General features: G+C 58.7%; 2 protein-coding genes across 6 annotated transcripts in view; one reads left to right on the top strand and one right to left on the bottom strand.

The window, feature by feature from the left end:
* The window catches only part of MUC6 (mucin 6, oligomeric mucus/gel-forming), a 36695-nt gene extending 28016 nt beyond the window's left edge, over positions 1–8679 (top strand). The window contains exons 33-35 of the mRNA XM_063608025.1: positions 4502–6373; positions 8134–8236; positions 8502–8679. Coding sequence (XP_063464095.1) covers positions 4502–6373; positions 8134–8236; positions 8502–8679 — 2153 coding nt within the window. The remainder of the gene's footprint in view (positions 1–4501; positions 6374–8133; positions 8237–8501) is intronic.
* Positions 8680–9895: 1216 nt separating this feature from the next.
* AP2A2 (adaptor related protein complex 2 subunit alpha 2) overlaps positions 9896–16082 on the bottom strand; it is an 89925-nt gene continuing 83738 nt past the window's right edge. For all 5 annotated transcript variants that reach the window (XM_034931894.3, XM_034931893.3, XM_055093945.2 and 2 more), the window contains 6 exons: positions 15622–15711; positions 14104–14227; positions 13027–13143; positions 12846–12915; positions 12322–12456; positions 9896–11591 (listed from right to left, as the gene is read on the bottom strand). In XM_034931894.3, the coding sequence (XP_034787785.1) occupies positions 11514–11591; positions 12322–12456; positions 12846–12915; positions 13027–13143; positions 14104–14227; positions 15622–15711 (614 nt within the window). In that variant the 3' untranslated portion in view covers positions 9896–11513. The remainder of the gene's footprint in view (positions 11592–12321; positions 12457–12845; positions 12916–13026; positions 13144–14103; positions 14228–15621; positions 15712–16082) is intronic.

The raw sequence follows: 16082 nt of genomic DNA, 5'->3' as shown, positions 1-16082 counted from the left end.
TCATTTAGCACAGGCAAAACCTCTACATCCTTACATTCACACACTTCCTCCACACACTATCCTGAAGTCACCCCAACTTCTACCACCAACATCAGCCCCAAGCCCACCAGTATAGGAACCAGCACACCCGTGGCCCACACCACCTCAGCCACCAGCAGCAGGCTAACCACACCCTTCACCACACACTCCCCACCTACAGGGAGCAGTCCCTTCTCTTCCACAGGTCCTGTCACTGCAATATCCTTCCATGCCACCACTACCTATCCAACCCCATCACACCCTCAGACCACACTTCCCACTCACGTTACATCTTTCTCCACCTCCTTGGTGACTCCAAGTACTCACACAGTCATCACCACTACCCACACACAGATGGCCACTTCTGCCTCCATCCACTCAACGCCAACAGGCACCATTCCTCCACCGACAACGCTCAAGGCCACAGGGTCCACCCACACAGCGCCAACGACGCCGACCACCAGCGGGACCAGCCAAGCCCTGAGCTCATTCAACACAGCCAAAACCTCTACATCCCTACATTCACAAACTTCCTCCACACACCATCCTGAAGTCACCCCAACCTCTACCACCATCACCCCCAATCCCACCAGTACGGGAACCGGCACCCCTGTGGCCCACACCACCTCAGCTACCAGCAGCAGGCTAACCACACCCTTCACCACACACTCCTCACCTACAGGGAGCAGTCCCTTCTCTTCCACAGGTCCTATGACTGCAACATCCTTCCATGCCACCACTACCTATCCAACCCCATCACACCCTCAGACCACACTTCCCACTCACGTTCCACCTTTCTCCACCTCTTTGGTGACTCCAAGTACTCACACAGTCATCACCACTACCCACGCACAGATGGCCACTTCTGCCTCCATCCACTCAATGCCAACAGGCACCATTCCTCCACCTACAACGCTCAAGGCCACAGAGTCTACCCACACAGCCCCACCAATGACGCCGACCACCAGTGGGACCAGCCAAGCCCCGAGCTCATTCAGCACAGCTAAAACCTCTACATCCTTACATTCACACACTTCCTCTGAACACCATCCTGAAGTCACCCCAACTTCTACCACCATCACCCCCAATTCCACCAGTTCAGGAACCGGCACCCCTGTGGCCCACACCACCTCAGCCACCAGCAGCAGGCTAACCACACCCTTCACCACACACTCCCCACCTACAGGGAGCAGTCCCATCTCTTCCACAGGTCCTGTCACTGCAACATCCTTCCATGCCACCACTAACTATCCAACACCATCACACCCTCAGACCACACTTCCCACTCACGTTACATCTTTCTCCACCTCCTTGGTGACTCCAAGTACTCACACAGTCATCACCCCTACCCACGCACAGATGGCCACTTCTGCCTCCATCCACTCAACGCCAACAGGCACCATTCCACCACCAACAACGCTCAAGGCCACACGGTCCACCCACACAGCCCCATCAATGACGGCGACCACCAGTGGGACCAGCCAAGCCCCAAGCTCATTTAGCACGGCCAAAACTTCTACATCCCTACCTTACCACACTTCCTCGACACACCATCCTGAAGTCACCCCAACTTCTACCACGATCACCCCCAAACCCACCAATACAGAAACCGGCACCCCTGTGGCCGACACCACGTCAGCCACCAGTATCAGGCTAACCACACCCTTCACCACACACTCCTTACCTACAGGGAGTAGTCCCTTCTCTTTCACAGGTCCTATGACTGCAACATCCTTCCAGACCACCACTACCTATCCAACCCCATCACACCCTTACACCCCACTTCCCACTCCCATTCCACCTTTCTCTACCTCCTTGGTGACTCCAAGTACTCACACAGTCATCACCACTACCCACGCACAGATGGCCACTTCTGCCTCCATCCACTCAATGCCAACAGGCACCATTCCTCCACCGACAACGCTCAAGGCCACAGGGTCCACCCACACAGCCCCACCAATGACGCCGACCACCAGTGGGACCAGCCAATCCCCAAGCTCATTCAGCACAGCCAAAACCTCTACATCCTTACATTCACACACTTCCTCCACACACCATCCTGAAGTCACCCCAACTTCTACCACCACCATCACCACCAACCCCACCAGTACAGGAACCGGCATACCCGTGGCCCACACCACCTCGGCCACCAGCAGCACGCTACCCACATCCTTCACCACTCACTCCCCACCTACAGGGAGCAGTCCCATCTCTTCCGCAGGTCCTGTCACTGCAACATCCTTCCAGACCACCACTACCTATCCAACCCCATCACACCCACACACCACACTTCCCACTCACATTCCACCTTTCTCCACCTCCTTGGTGACTCCAAGTACTCACACAGTCATCACTGCTACCCACGCACAGATGGCCACTTCTGCCTCCATCCACTCAATGCCAACAGGCACCATTCCTCCACCGACAACGCTCAAGGCCACAGGGTCTACCCACACAGCCCCACCAATGACGCTGACCACCAGTGGGACCAGCCAAGCCCCGAGCTCATTCAGCACAGCCAAAACCTCTACATCCTTACATTCACACACTTCCTCTGCACACCATCCTGAAGTCACCCCAACTTCTACCACCACCATCACCCCCAACCACACCAGTACAGGCACCAGAACCCCTGTGGCCAACACCACCTCGGCCACCAGCAGCAGACTACCCACATCCTTCACCACACATTCCCCACCTACAGGGAGCAGTCCCATCTCTTCCACAGGTCCTATGACTGCACCATCCTTTCAGACCACCACTACCTATCCAACCCCATCACACCCTCAGACCACACTTCCCACTCACATTCCACCTTTCTCCACCTCCTTGGTGACTCCAAGTACTCACAAGGTCATCACCCCTACCCATGCACAGATGTCCACTTCTGCCTCCATCCACTCAACGCCAACAGGCACCATTCCTCCACCAACAACGCTCAAGGCCACAGGGTCCACCCACACAGCCCCACCAATCACAGTGACCACCAGTGGGACCAGCCCATCCGCAAGCTCATTTAGCACAGGCAAAACCTCTACATCCTTACATTCACACACTTCCTCCACACACTATCCTGAAGTCACCCCAACTTCTACCACCAACATCAGCCCCAAGCCCACCAGTATAGGAACCAGCACACCCGTGGCCCACACCACCTCAGCCACCAGCAGCAGGCTAACCACACCCTTCACCACACACTCCCCACCTACAGGGAGCAGTCCCTTCTCTTCCACAGGTCCTGTCACTGCAACATCCTTCCATGCCACCACTACCTATCCAACCCCATCACACCCTCAGACCACACTTCCCACTCACGTTACATCTTTCTCCACCTCCTTGGTGACTCCAAGTACTCACACAGTCATCACCCCTACCCACGCACAGATGGCCACTTCTGCCTCCATCCACTCAATGCCAACAGGCACTATTCCTCCACCGACCACGATCAAGGCCACAGGGTCGACCCACACAGCCCCACCAATGACGGCAACCACCAGTGGGACCAGCCAATCCCCAAGCTCATTTAGCACGGCCAAAACTTCTACATCCCTACATTCACACACTTCCTCAACACACCATCCTGAAGTCACCCCAACTTCTACCACCACCATCACCCCCAACCACACCAGTACAGGCACCAGAACCCCTGTGGCCCACACCACCTCGGCCACCAGCAGCAGGCTACCCACACCCTTCACCACACACTCCCCACCTACAGGGAGCAGTCCCATCTCTTCTACAGGTCCTGTCACTGCAACATCCTTCCATGCCACCACTACCTATCCAACCCCATCACACCCTCAGACCACACTTCCCACTCACATTCCACCTTTCTCCACCTCCTTGGTGACTCCAAGTACTCACACAGTCATCACCACTACCCACACACAGATGGCCACTTCTGCCTCCATCCACTCAACGCCAACAGGCACCATTCCTCCACCGACAACGCTCAAGGCCACAGGGTCCACCCACACAGCGCCAACAATGACGCCGACCACCAGTGGGACCAGCCAAGCCCTGAGCTCATTCAACACAGCCAAAACCTCTACATCCCTACATTCACAAACTTCCTCCACACACCATCCTGAAGTCACCCCAACTTCTACCACCATCACCCCCAATCCCACCAGTACAGGAACCGCCACCCCTGTGGCCGACACCACCTCAGCCACCAGCAGCAGGCTACCCACACCCTTCACCACACACTCCCCACCTACAGGGAGCAGTCCCTTCTCTTCCACAGGTCCTATGACTGCAACATCCTTCCATGCCACCACTACCTATCCAACCCCATCACACCCTCAGACCACACTTCCCACTCACGTTCCACCTTTCTCCACCTCTTTGGTGACTCCAAGTACTCACACAGTCATCACCCCTACCCACGCACAGATGGCCACTTCTGCCTCCATCCACTCAATGCCAACAGGCACGATTCCTCCACCGACAACGCTCAAGGCCACAGGGTCTACCCACACAGCCCCACCAATGACGCCGACCACCAGTGGGACCAGCCAATCCCCAAGCTCATTTAGCACGGCCAAAACCTCTACATCCCTACATTCACACACTTCCTCCACACACCATCCTGAAGTCACCTCAACTTCTACCACCACCATCACCCCCAACCACACCAGTACAGGCACCAGAACCCCTGTGGCCCACACCACCTCGGCCACCAGCAGCAGGCTACCCACACCCTTCACCACACACTCCCCACCTACAGGGAGCAGTCCCATCTCTTCCACAGGTCCTGTCACTGCAACATCCTTCCAGACCACCACTACCTATCCAACCCCATCACACCCTCAGACCACACTTCCCACTCACGTTCCATCTTTCTCCACCTCCTTGGTGACTCCAAGTACTCACACAGTCATCACCCCTACCCACACACAGATGGCCACTTCTGCCTCCATCCACTCAATGCCAACAGGCACCATTCCTCCACCGACCACAATCAAGGCCACAGCGTCCACCCACACAGCCCCACCAATGACACCGACCACCAGTGGGACCAGCCAATCCCCAAGCTCATTTAGCACAGCCAAAACTTCTACATCCCTACCTTACCACACTTCCTCCACACACCATCCTGAATTCACCCCAACTTCTACCACCAACATCACCCCCAAACACACCAGTACAGGCACCAGAACCCCTGTGGCCCACACCACCTCGGCCACCAGCAGCAGGCTACCCACACCCTTCACCACACACTCCCCACCTACAGGGAGCAGTCCCATCTCTTCCACAGGTCCTGTCACTGCAACATCCTTTCAGACCACCACTACCTATCCAACCCCATCACACCCTCAGACCACACTTCCCACTCACATTCCACTTTTCTCCACCTCTTTGGTGACTCCAAGTACTCACACGGTCATCACCCCTACCCACGAACAGATGTCCACTTCTGCCCATATCCACTCAATGCCAACAGGCACCATTCCTCCACCAACAACGCTCAAGGCCACAGGGTCCACCCACACAGCCCCACCAATGACAGTGACCACCAGTGGGACCAGCCAAACCCACAGCTCATTCAGCACAGCTACAGCCTCTTCTTCCTTCATATCCTCCTCATCTTGGCTGCCTCAGAACTCTAGCTCAAGGCCACCATCATCACCTATCACCACACAACTCCCCCACTTGAGTTCTGCAACCACTCCTGTTTCCACAACTAATCAGCTGTCCTCCTCATTTTCTCCCAGTCCTTCTGCCCCCTCTTCTGTTTCTTCCTATGTGCCCTCCTCCCACTCCTCTCCCCAGACTTCATCGTCTTCTGTTGGCACATCTTCCTCTTTCATGTCCGCCCCCGTGCACTCCACAACCCTGAGCTCGGGGTCACACTCCTCATTGTCCACTCATCCCACGACTGCATCAGTGTCTGCATCTCCTCTTTTTCCTTCTTCTCCAGCTGCCTCTACTACCATTAGGGCCACTCTCCCCCACACTATCTCCTCTCCTTTCACCCTCTCTGCTCTACTCCCCATATCCACTCTTACCGTGTCTCCCACCCCATCCAGCCACCTAGCCTCCAGCACCATTGCATTTCCGTCCACGCCCAGGACCACGGCCAGCACCCACACCGCCCCTGCCTTCTCCTCTCAGTCCACCACCTCGCGGTCCACTTCTCTCACCACCCGAGTTCCCACATCAGGCTTTGTGTCACTCACCTCGGGGGTGACGGGTATCCCCACCTCTCCAGTCACCAACCTTACCACCAGGCACCCTGGTCCCACCTCGTCGCCTACCACGCGGTTCCTGACCAGCTCCCTCACTGCGCATGGAAGCACCCCTGCTTCTGCCCCGGTATCTTCTCTCGGGACACCTACGCCCACCTCACCCGGTAAGTGGCATCTCTGTGGCCCTTCTCCTGGCCTCACCTCTGTGCTCATGACTCCCAGGCAGCCCCTCCCTCAGCTTACCCCTCATGGTCCTGTGATCCCAGGACCACACGCCTGTTCCCTGCCTTCCCTACACACCTGCCAGGCGTTTCCACTCTCCTCTCCTGGGCACCCTCTATGCCAACGCTGTCCTGGCCAAGCAAGTGCCTGGCCTCCCCGTTGGGCCTTGTTCCCCAGCTAACCTTGACCTTTCCCTGCACTGGCTCACTCATGCCCAGTCACTGCTGCACTCCTGGCCTCCCCTCAGAGTGATACCTGCCAAAAGCCTTCCCTGGCTGCCCCTTTGGGTGCTCAGAGGATGTCAGGGCTGGCCGGACCCCAGGGTTCAAGCAGCACAGCCCTTCCTCCAAGTGCAGAGAGAGACACAAAAGTCTGGCACATCCCCTGCCTTGCCCCAAAGGACCTGTTGAAGGTGGAGCTGGACCTGGCAACCAGGGCACCTGCTCCTTGGTGCTGATGCCAATTCTCTGGGCCACGGCTCTTCCCGGCCCATGCCTGTGAGCGAGTCCACTGCTCCCCAGGCCATGGGATGCCTGGGGACAGAGCACACCTCAGGCCTTGTCCACGTCCACCTCACCTCACCTCGCGTTCCAGGGATATCCCTCCCTTCCCTCCTGGGTGTTCCTCTCACAGCAACCACCCAGGGACTGGGTCCCTCGCATGCATCGATCTCCACCAGGCGGCAACGCCACAGTTGCCTTCGTGGTCTCTCACGTGGGTGGCAGCTCGTTGCTGCAAGCTGAGGGAATCTTGGTTTGGGTCCCTCCCTGAGACCAGGACTTGGGTGCAAGGTGTAGCCAGGGAGGTGACCCCAAGAAGCAGAGGCGAGGGAGCAGGAACCAGCTGGGAGGGGAGGGCAGCTGGGGACGGCAGGGCCTATGGAAGCACCCAGAGTCCTGACCCTCCTGGAGAAAGCCCTCTGCAGCAGGCAGGTAGGCTCCAGGCGACCTGTCTTCTCTGCAGCCAGGAAATGAAGCTGGGAGCAGCCAGGGGAGGGCACACGGGCAGCAGAGTCCAGCCTTTACCCCAGGACTCCTTTTCCACTTTTAAACCCACGCTCCCCAGTGGCGGTTTCTAATGCCAACGCTGCCACTGCCTGCATCGGTCCACCCTGCTCTGTGCTGCCTGCCATGTACCCAGGCCTCTCGCTGAGGCTGGCTGTCTCTGGGCCTTCCCCGCGGGCCCCCACCCCGCCCCTTCCAGGAGCCCAGACCACGGGGCCTGCTCCACTTCCCTCCTCCCCAGCTGGGGCACACGGAGCTCCCGCAACACCATCTGTCCCGCTCTGGGGTCACTGACACGGTGTCCTCGGCCCCCCTGCAGGTCCTGGGTCTGGCCAACCAGAGAGGCCCATGCCCACAGGTCAGTGTTGAGGCCTGGGGTTGGGCATCAGGGAAGCTGGGGCCCAAGGGTGGCTCACACAGGCCCAGGGCTCAGTATCTGCTGAGTCCGCTGAGAAAATTCTCTACCTTGATGGACTCCAGCAGAGCGACTTTGAGGGGAAAAAACAAACTAGGATGCGGCTGGCCTTTGCCTTTGTGTATGGCTGAGGTCTGAGCTCTGTGGGGCTCCACAAGGGGAGACCACACCTTGGGCAGGAGAGTCCAGAGACAGGTGGGGACCCCGGTCTCTAGCCAGGGTTTCCCTCCCTCCTCGCTCCATGCCCACCCTGGGCGCTGCTGACTGTCCACTCGGCTACCAGGGGTCTGCAGCGTGCGGGAGCAGCAGGAGGAGATCACATTCAAGGGGTGCATGGCGAACGTGACGGTAACCCGCTGTGAGGGCGCCTGCATTTCCGCTGCCAGGTGAGTCCACAGGTGGGAGGCCTGCCCCACGTCCAGCAAGGTGCTCACAACCCCACCCCAGAGAGGTTCGGGCACCCCACCCAGGCGCCTGCTGCCCCATCAGGTGAGCCACTCTGCACTCCATCTGCCCAACACCGCCCTGGCCCCTATGAGCCGGGAGCTCAGTGGGGAGGTCCAGGCCTCTGCGGAGCAGCTGCCCTGGGGAGGGAGGGGCCTTATGCCCCTGCAGCAGTCATGACCCTGCTCTGTCTTGACTTCTCGGCAGCTTCAACATCATCACCCAGCAGGTGGACGCCCACTGCAGCTGCTGCCGCCCCCTCCACTCCTATGAGCAGCAGCTGGAGCTGCCCTGCCCCGACCCCAGCACACCTGGCAGGCGGCTCGTACTCACCCTGCAGGTGTTCAGCCACTGCGTGTGCAGCTCTGTGGCCTGTGGAGACTAGCAGGGTCGCTGCCTGCTCTCCTGGGGCTGAAGGACTGCAGATGACAGACAGGAAAACACCCACCAGCCCCCTTCCCGCTTGTGCCAGCAGCTGCTTTCCTGGTCACCAGGCCTGGCCCCCAAGTGCCCTGGGCCGTGGCTCCCTGGGGCACCGGTGGGAGAGGGGCTGCCAAGCAGGGGCTCAGACTACCATACTCCTGCAGACCCTGAGCCAGCAGAGAGGGACTGAGGCGGGCAGTGGCCACAGACCCTCCCAGGCACACAGGGCACTCCCGACCACCCCTGCCCACCGTCCAACACCTCCCAGCCCCTGAACTTGGCCCCAGCCCTGCTGGGCCCAGAACCCTGCAGATGAGGCCACAGAGCAGGCGCTCGACCAGACCCATCAGGGGCGAGGAGGGCATGGAAACCTGTGCCGAGATGGGGGCAAGAGGCCCAGGCAGCCACCAGCACAGAGAAGAGGAGCTCCCCAGAGTCAGGGAGGGCAGAGGGTGGCAGCGAGGGCAGGGCAGCCGCCCCCGCTCCCGGCCAGGTGGAAGGCCCCCACCAGCACCACACCCATCCCCAGCAGCCTGTCCTTGGGAGAGGGCATCACCCGGTCAGAGACTCCAAATAAACTGGTTCTTGTCAAGGCACAGAGGCTGGTCCCTGAGCACTGCTTTTGCCTCTCCCCAGTCCCTTAGTAGGCACCCGACCCACATCTGCACCCTGTGGGCCCCTGGGATCTGCAGTTGGGCAGGGCTGCCCCCAGCAGGGTCTGGGCTGGTAAGAGAAGCTGCCTCTGGCTTTGGGCCCCTGCCCTCCCTCCACTAGGACTGTTCCTTCTCTGGCGAAGCCCACCGTCCTCCAGGGGCCACCCTCATCTGCCCGAGAGCCCCTTCTGCACCATCTGTGGTAGGATCAACTGGAGGATCCCCACGGGGCCTCCCGTTCCCCAGGAAGGAGCCCTGGGCTGCACCTCAACACACTGTACAGCGGGGAGCCCTGCGGCCAGGCTGGAGGGGTTCCCGCATGACCTGAGTCCCAAAAAGCTCCACCACACACCCAGAATCAAACCGGCGGAGCAAAGGGCAGGTCACTTTCTGATGCCCGCTGCCCGTGAGCCCACTGCTGAAGGACAGGTCAGGGACCTTGGGGTCTGTGCCTCACGCGACCCCCGGGGAGCTACGAGGGTTACATGGGATGCTTTCCCCCCAAAGAAAGTGCAAGATCCGGGGTGCAGTTCTAGCCTTTATTTTTCTTTGACGAGGAGTGCCACACTGAGGGCCCCTCTGCAGCGCCGCACAGGGAAGCGGTGCCTCGGGGAGCAGCCTTTCCTCTGATGGCGGGAGGGGTCAAGGGATGCAGGAGATCCACGGCAGCACACGCGGCCTGCAGGCGCAGCACACGGGCAGAGCACTGCCCAGCAGCCGGAACATGAGAATGAGGGCCACAGCACCCAGCTGCAGCACAAGCCCAGCACGGCGTGTCACGACACCTGGCACCGCCAGACCCAGAATGGCCTGTGCGAGAGGCGCACGCCACTGACGTGGCTATGCTGTGATCAAAGCCCAACACGCCGGAAGAAGAGCCACAGACATCGTGGGGTGCACACGCTGCAGGGGAGCTGTGGAGACCCTGATGGGTCCGTGAGCCCCTGCAGCTGCCCCAGGGACCCGCACAGCAGGCAACTGAGGGCCAGGGTGAAAACCCTCAAGCACGTGTGGCCACCCACCCTCCCTGCCTCCACAGCATGTCAGGAAGCCAGAACCTGTGCTGGGTGTGTTTAGGACAAACAAGGCCACCATCCTGGGGACAGAGCACAGGGCCCCAGCCTTGGCTCCTAGGCCGGCCCCACTCTCTCGCCTCTCAGGTGTCAGACGTGCAGCCTGGGTGCTGAGTCCAGATGACAGGTGAGACACAAGCCGCAGGTGGCACACGGCATGCGGCCAATGGCCCCTTCACTTCCTGACCACACAGAGGCGTCCCTCCTCCACAGCCCCTCCAGGGACGACTGGACGGGGCCGGTGGAAGGACTCAGGCCTGCACCGTGGCCTGGGGACGCCCACTCTGACAGGAAAGAGACGAGCACACCTCTGAGTCTTGCGCCACCGGCCCACACTTTACCCTGGAGTCCTGGGGGCCCCCCCGGGGCCGGCAGGATGCTCCTCCCCTGGCTGCACATCCAAGGCCTCGGCGACTGCAGGAGCATAACACACGCCCTTCACAAACAGGAGCTGGGAAAGGAGAACAGTTACATCCGGCCAGGACACGTGCTTTTGCCAGAAGTCATTACAAATACAAACGTTTCTAAGTTCTAGATTAAAATCCTGCCTGGGAAAACAGTCCAGCTGGGACTGCAGCAAAACCAGGGTCAGCTGTGCTCCTCCCAAGGGCCCAGGACGACGCCAGGTGTGCGGCCACTAGGACAGCCACACACCAAGGCTCAGCCCACGCCACGCACAGCGGCACTGCTGCTCCCAGAGGCTCCGAGGCGGGGTGGGCGGCAGCACGGGCCATCTCAGTGACACTCCCACAAACGCCACGTTCACGCCAACTTCTAATTTCCCTTTAATTTGTAGATTTAACCACAGAACTGTCTCGATTTTTATAAAAATTGATCCCAAGATCCACCTTCTGCCGTGGCTGCCACAGTCCAGGCTGAGCTTTTCCTCCTGAGCCACACACGTGTGTTCCCGTCCAGCCCAAAGGGGAGAGGTCTGGGGCGGCAGGGCGGGGAGGCGCCTTGTGCTGTGGCACTGGACACAGGGTGCTCATCTGCAGGATGGCCACGAAGACAAACGGCACAGACGAAGACAACGCAAGACACACGAGCCTGGTCTTCCATCCTCAGGACTAAAACTGCGCTGAGAGCAATTCACATAATCTCTGAGAAACGGCTTCCTTACTCGTGCGCAGCGTGAGCCGGTACATCTGAAACAGAGAGCACAGCAGGTCGGCGGGCACGCCGAGGCTCACACAGCCCTCGGGTCCAGGATCCGCCATGCAGAACCCTGTGGGCCACGCCCAGGGACCAGTCTCTGGAGGCACCCACAGCTCGGCAGAGGCCTGAGCACCACACACTCTGTCAGCATGAAAACTGAGGGCTGGCATGGGAGCGCCTGGCGCCTCGTACGTAGCTGGCGGGAGTGCGAAGTGGCACGGCCACCTGGAGAAGCTGTGGGACGTTCTTGCAGCACTAACCACACACAGGCCCTGGGCGGCAGCAGCACTCCTGGGTGCCACCCGAGTGAAACGGAGACAGGTGTCCGTCAACAGAACGGGACGTGGTGAGAAGGAACAACGTGGTGACAGAGAGGAACAGCTGGGAGAGCCACCGCCCAGGGCCAGGCTGCTCCATGGTGGGACGATGCTCCACGGTGGCCAGCTGTGGGGAGGCTGGGATGCAACCATGTATTGACAGGGTGGTGGTTAAACAGGCACACAACATCTGTCACAACTGACTGAACTGCACTAGGGATGATGCTCCACGGTGGCCAGCTGCGGGGAGGCTGGGATGCAACCATGTATTGACAGGGCAGTGGTTAAACAACATCTGTCACAACTGACTGAACTGCACTAGAGAGCTACGCATCTCACCACGTACATTGTGCCAGAATAAAAAGCAACTCAAGTGTGTTCAGCCATTTCCTGAGGGCCTGACCTGGGCTTGCAGGTTCGGCTCCAGGCGCAGCAAGCATCCGATCTGGGTGGTTTTCGTGTGGATGATTCCAGCTCCCACGAAATTCGCAGGATTAGGATCAACTTCTTCAAGAAGTGCAGAACCAAATCCAATGATCTGTCCAAAGAAACAGGAGAATGAGGACCCTGGCGCGGGGTCGCGGGCTGCGTGTCCCCCCGGGGCCGCCCCTCCAGACCCTGGCGCTGGGTCGCGGGCTGCGTGTCCCCCCGGGGCCGCCCCTCCAGACCCTGGCGCTGGGTCGCGGGCTGCGTGTCCCCCCGGGGCCACCCCTCCAGACCCTGGCGCTGGGTCGCGGGTTGCGTGTCCCCCGGGGCCGTCCCTCCAGACCCTGGCGCTGGGTCGCGGGCTGCGTGTCCCCCCGGGGCCGCCCCTCCAGACCCTGGCGCTGGGTCGCGGGCTGCGTGTCCCCCGGGGCCGTCCCTCCAGACCCTGGCGCTGGGTCGCGGGCTGCGTGTCCCCCGGGGCCGTCCCTCCAGACGTGCTACCTTGGCTTTGGTGACTTCTGTGTCCATTGGGTGCTTTGCTTTGAAGATGTTCTGCACTTCCTGCTGTGGACTGTGAGAAACAGCAAAGGCGAGTGTTCTCAGCCAGGCCAGAGACCAAAGCCCACCTTTTCAAATGAGCCCCGTCCCCACCCCCGACCCCTACAGGAAACAGGTTTCTCACTTGCTCAACTGCTTCCAACGTTGAAAGAAATCCTGAGACGCCATTTCTGTCGGCTGGAAGAATTTGTTGAGAGTGATGGGCAGCTGCACAGACACGTTCTGGAAGGTGCCCCCATACCTGCCAGCAGCAGCAGCAGCAGAAAGAGACAGTCAGCTACTCCTCTGAGAGCCCCAGGGACCGGAAAGAGCCTGGAGTGAGAAGCGTCCCCATCTACTGCCACCCACCAGAGCGGGTTGGGGGGCCGAGCCTTGAGTCCCCACAGATCGTGTGTGGCTCAGTGTCCAGTGTCACCCACAGACAGGAGGACAGGCCAGGGCCGCATACTCAGGCAGGACGTCCCTGTGCCTCACTTCTCCCCATTCATCTGTTTCCCAGAACTCCAAGTCTGTGCAAATAGTGTGATGTTTTTTCTTTAAAAAGGCAAAGGCATTTGCACAAAGAATGAAACAAAAATTTGCATGTCTATGTCCCCGAATTCTACAGTATACAATCTTAAGTTCTCTGTCTTTTTAATGTTAGAAAGTGTGCTTTTCTCAACATTCCTAACCTTGCAGACACCCAGCAGGGGACGGGCTGACTGTATCCACGCTATGTAGTCACTGAAAAGTGAGAGTAATGAAGAGTCGCAACAGGAAAATCCTATGCTTTTAAAAAATAAGCAAAGTGGTATGATCTGAGCTCGACTGAGCAAAACACGCACCCCCCAGGCCAGGGGGCCGAAGGAAACCAGCAGCTTCACCCCGCAGCTGTCGTCTGGTATCAAGCCGGGCAGGTGGCGCGGGGGCCCTGGCTGTCTGCCACCCCAGGAGGTGGGCCCCAGAGTGCCCAGAAAACTCCTAGCAAGGCCCCATGTGGGAGCTGCTACCTGCCGTCCCGGAGCCCGGGGCTCCGCCTCCCCTTGTTTCCTGCGCTCTGCAGAGCCGGGGGCAGCAACAGGTCAGGCTGCATCCGTGCACCGTGAGCACCCGCACACCCCGGGTCCCCTCAGGAAGGACACGGAGGCACAGTCATGGAGCCCAGGCACACAGCTCAGGCGCCCACACACCCCTCGGCCCGGGGCGCACAGGCGGCTCTTACCTGAACTGAATGTTGAGGACTGGCGCCTCCGTGAAGTCGGACACGCACTCTATGTTGACCACCTGCTGCACCTGCGCGCCCCCCTCCACGGTCGGGTCCACGGGCTTGGTCTGCAGGTTCAGGTGTGCGTGCGTTAAGGAATCCAGCTGAGCAAGCCCCAGTGGCAGAAGCGGAAACGGGCCGGGCTAGAGCCCCAGCAGGACCCGTGGAGGCGAGCACACTCACCACACTCCAGGACCACCAGCTACGGGTCGAGGGCGGCCACACCGCCCGGCCCTGCCCTTCCACCCAGACAATCCTCAAAACACTGTCTACTTCTCACGCTTCCAGAATGGCTCCTCCATTTTAAAAAGTCACTTAGATTATATACTACTTGTCTGTTTTCACTCTGAGCCTCGGCTCTGGGTCTTACACACACAATTTTTGTCACTGTTAGCAGAAACTGGTGCTTAGTAGGGCAGGAAAACTTTAAGAATCCCAGGAATAGCAGGCTCCTGAAACAGCGAGACGCAGAAAAGAACCTGCCCTGCTGGGACCAGGGTTGTTTTCATGCTGGAAAACAAGGGTTTGCCTACAGCCTCTCCTGAAGAAACAGTGACAGCAGCAAAGCTGGGTCCAGGAGGCAGCGGGGTGCAGGCCTCTCCTTCCCTCTGGGTCGTGTGCCGCCGGCCACTCAGCTGCTGGGCTCGCTGCCGCCTCGAGCCAAGTGGACCCCGAGGGAGAGACCCCTAAAGAAGGGCGCAGTAGGAGTCAGAGCTTCCACTCTGGATTCCAAACAAAGTCTTTAATACAGGTGCTCCTACATGTGTATTTTTAATGACTGTTTTGAAACAGCTTGAACAGTCTGCATTAAAACATGTTCATGTTAAAATGAACAGACCAGCCAGTGGCAAGGAGGATGCTGCTTCACTGAGGTCGCTGACCATAAATCCCCAGGTGTCACCGTCTCTGGTCAAGCTGGGGTCTTCACGCTAACTCTATTTGGCGGGCCTATCCTTAGAGGTAGAGACGTTAGCGTCTCCCTGTTTTAGCTGGGGAAGTTCTAGGAACGCTTCTGGCATTACGAAGGGAAAATCTTCAGTCTAAAAGCTCTGCCAGAAGCACACACAAGCTCGGCTGGGGTGCGCACCGCGCTGCAGTCCCCACCGGCGCCTCCCACGCTCTGCAAGCAGCAGCTCTGTGAGGCTTCGGAGAGGAGGGGTTTAAAGATCACGTCACAGGAGAGTAAGAGCAGCTGAAAAGGAAAGGGACTCACACTGGCCAGATGGAAGGGGAGGAGGCACGTGCACAGTATTTTTAGGTGCATGATCAAAAGCTGGCTCTCCAATATGGAAGACTGCCTGTTTTCCTTCTGCTGCCCAGCACCATGGGCAGATTACGACTGCCTGATTTTCATATAGCATCTGGAATTATCTTGCTATTTTAACAAAATAAGAAAACCAAAAAACTTCCTCAAAAGCCTCCTCTAAGCCCCACATTATGCTGTCTGCGGGCATGGGGCAATGAAGCCAAGGATATTAGGCTGAAGGTCGTCTGAACAGATTAGTGTTGGGGTAAAGTTTAGGAACTGCGTGGAGGTCTTATTACCATAAAAGATAAACATCCGACCTAGAAGGAACAAAAACAATTTTTTCACACACACCATTTCACACTCACCCTGAATATTTACCCTGAAAAACAAGAGCCCCCCACAATCTTCAGCTGAATTTAAGTTCACTGTTGTGATGTATGACTGTTGTTAAAATTAAGAACAAATTTTTTCCAGTTTTAGAACGAGCACACCAGTGTTGGTAACAGGGGCCGGGTATCTCCTCCAGTCAGAGGTAACTTCCGCCCTCCAGCACCCTCCTCCCTCGGCCCCTCCTGCGCACCCACACGGGATGGATGAGATCACACACATATGCACGGGGAAGGACCCACAGAACGCCCCGTCTGCAGGCTGGGCTACAGCTGGAGGGGCCTGCCAAGCATCTTTTCCA

The sequence above is a fragment of the Pan paniscus genome, chromosome 9 (genome assembly GCF_029289425.2).
Source record: "Pan paniscus chromosome 9, NHGRI_mPanPan1-v2.0_pri, whole genome shotgun sequence".
In the NCBI taxonomy this organism is placed as follows: domain Eukaryota; kingdom Metazoa; phylum Chordata; class Mammalia; order Primates; family Hominidae; genus Pan; species Pan paniscus.
The sequence above is the reverse complement of the archived record's forward strand: the minus strand, read 5'-3'. Positions and strand labels throughout refer to the sequence as shown.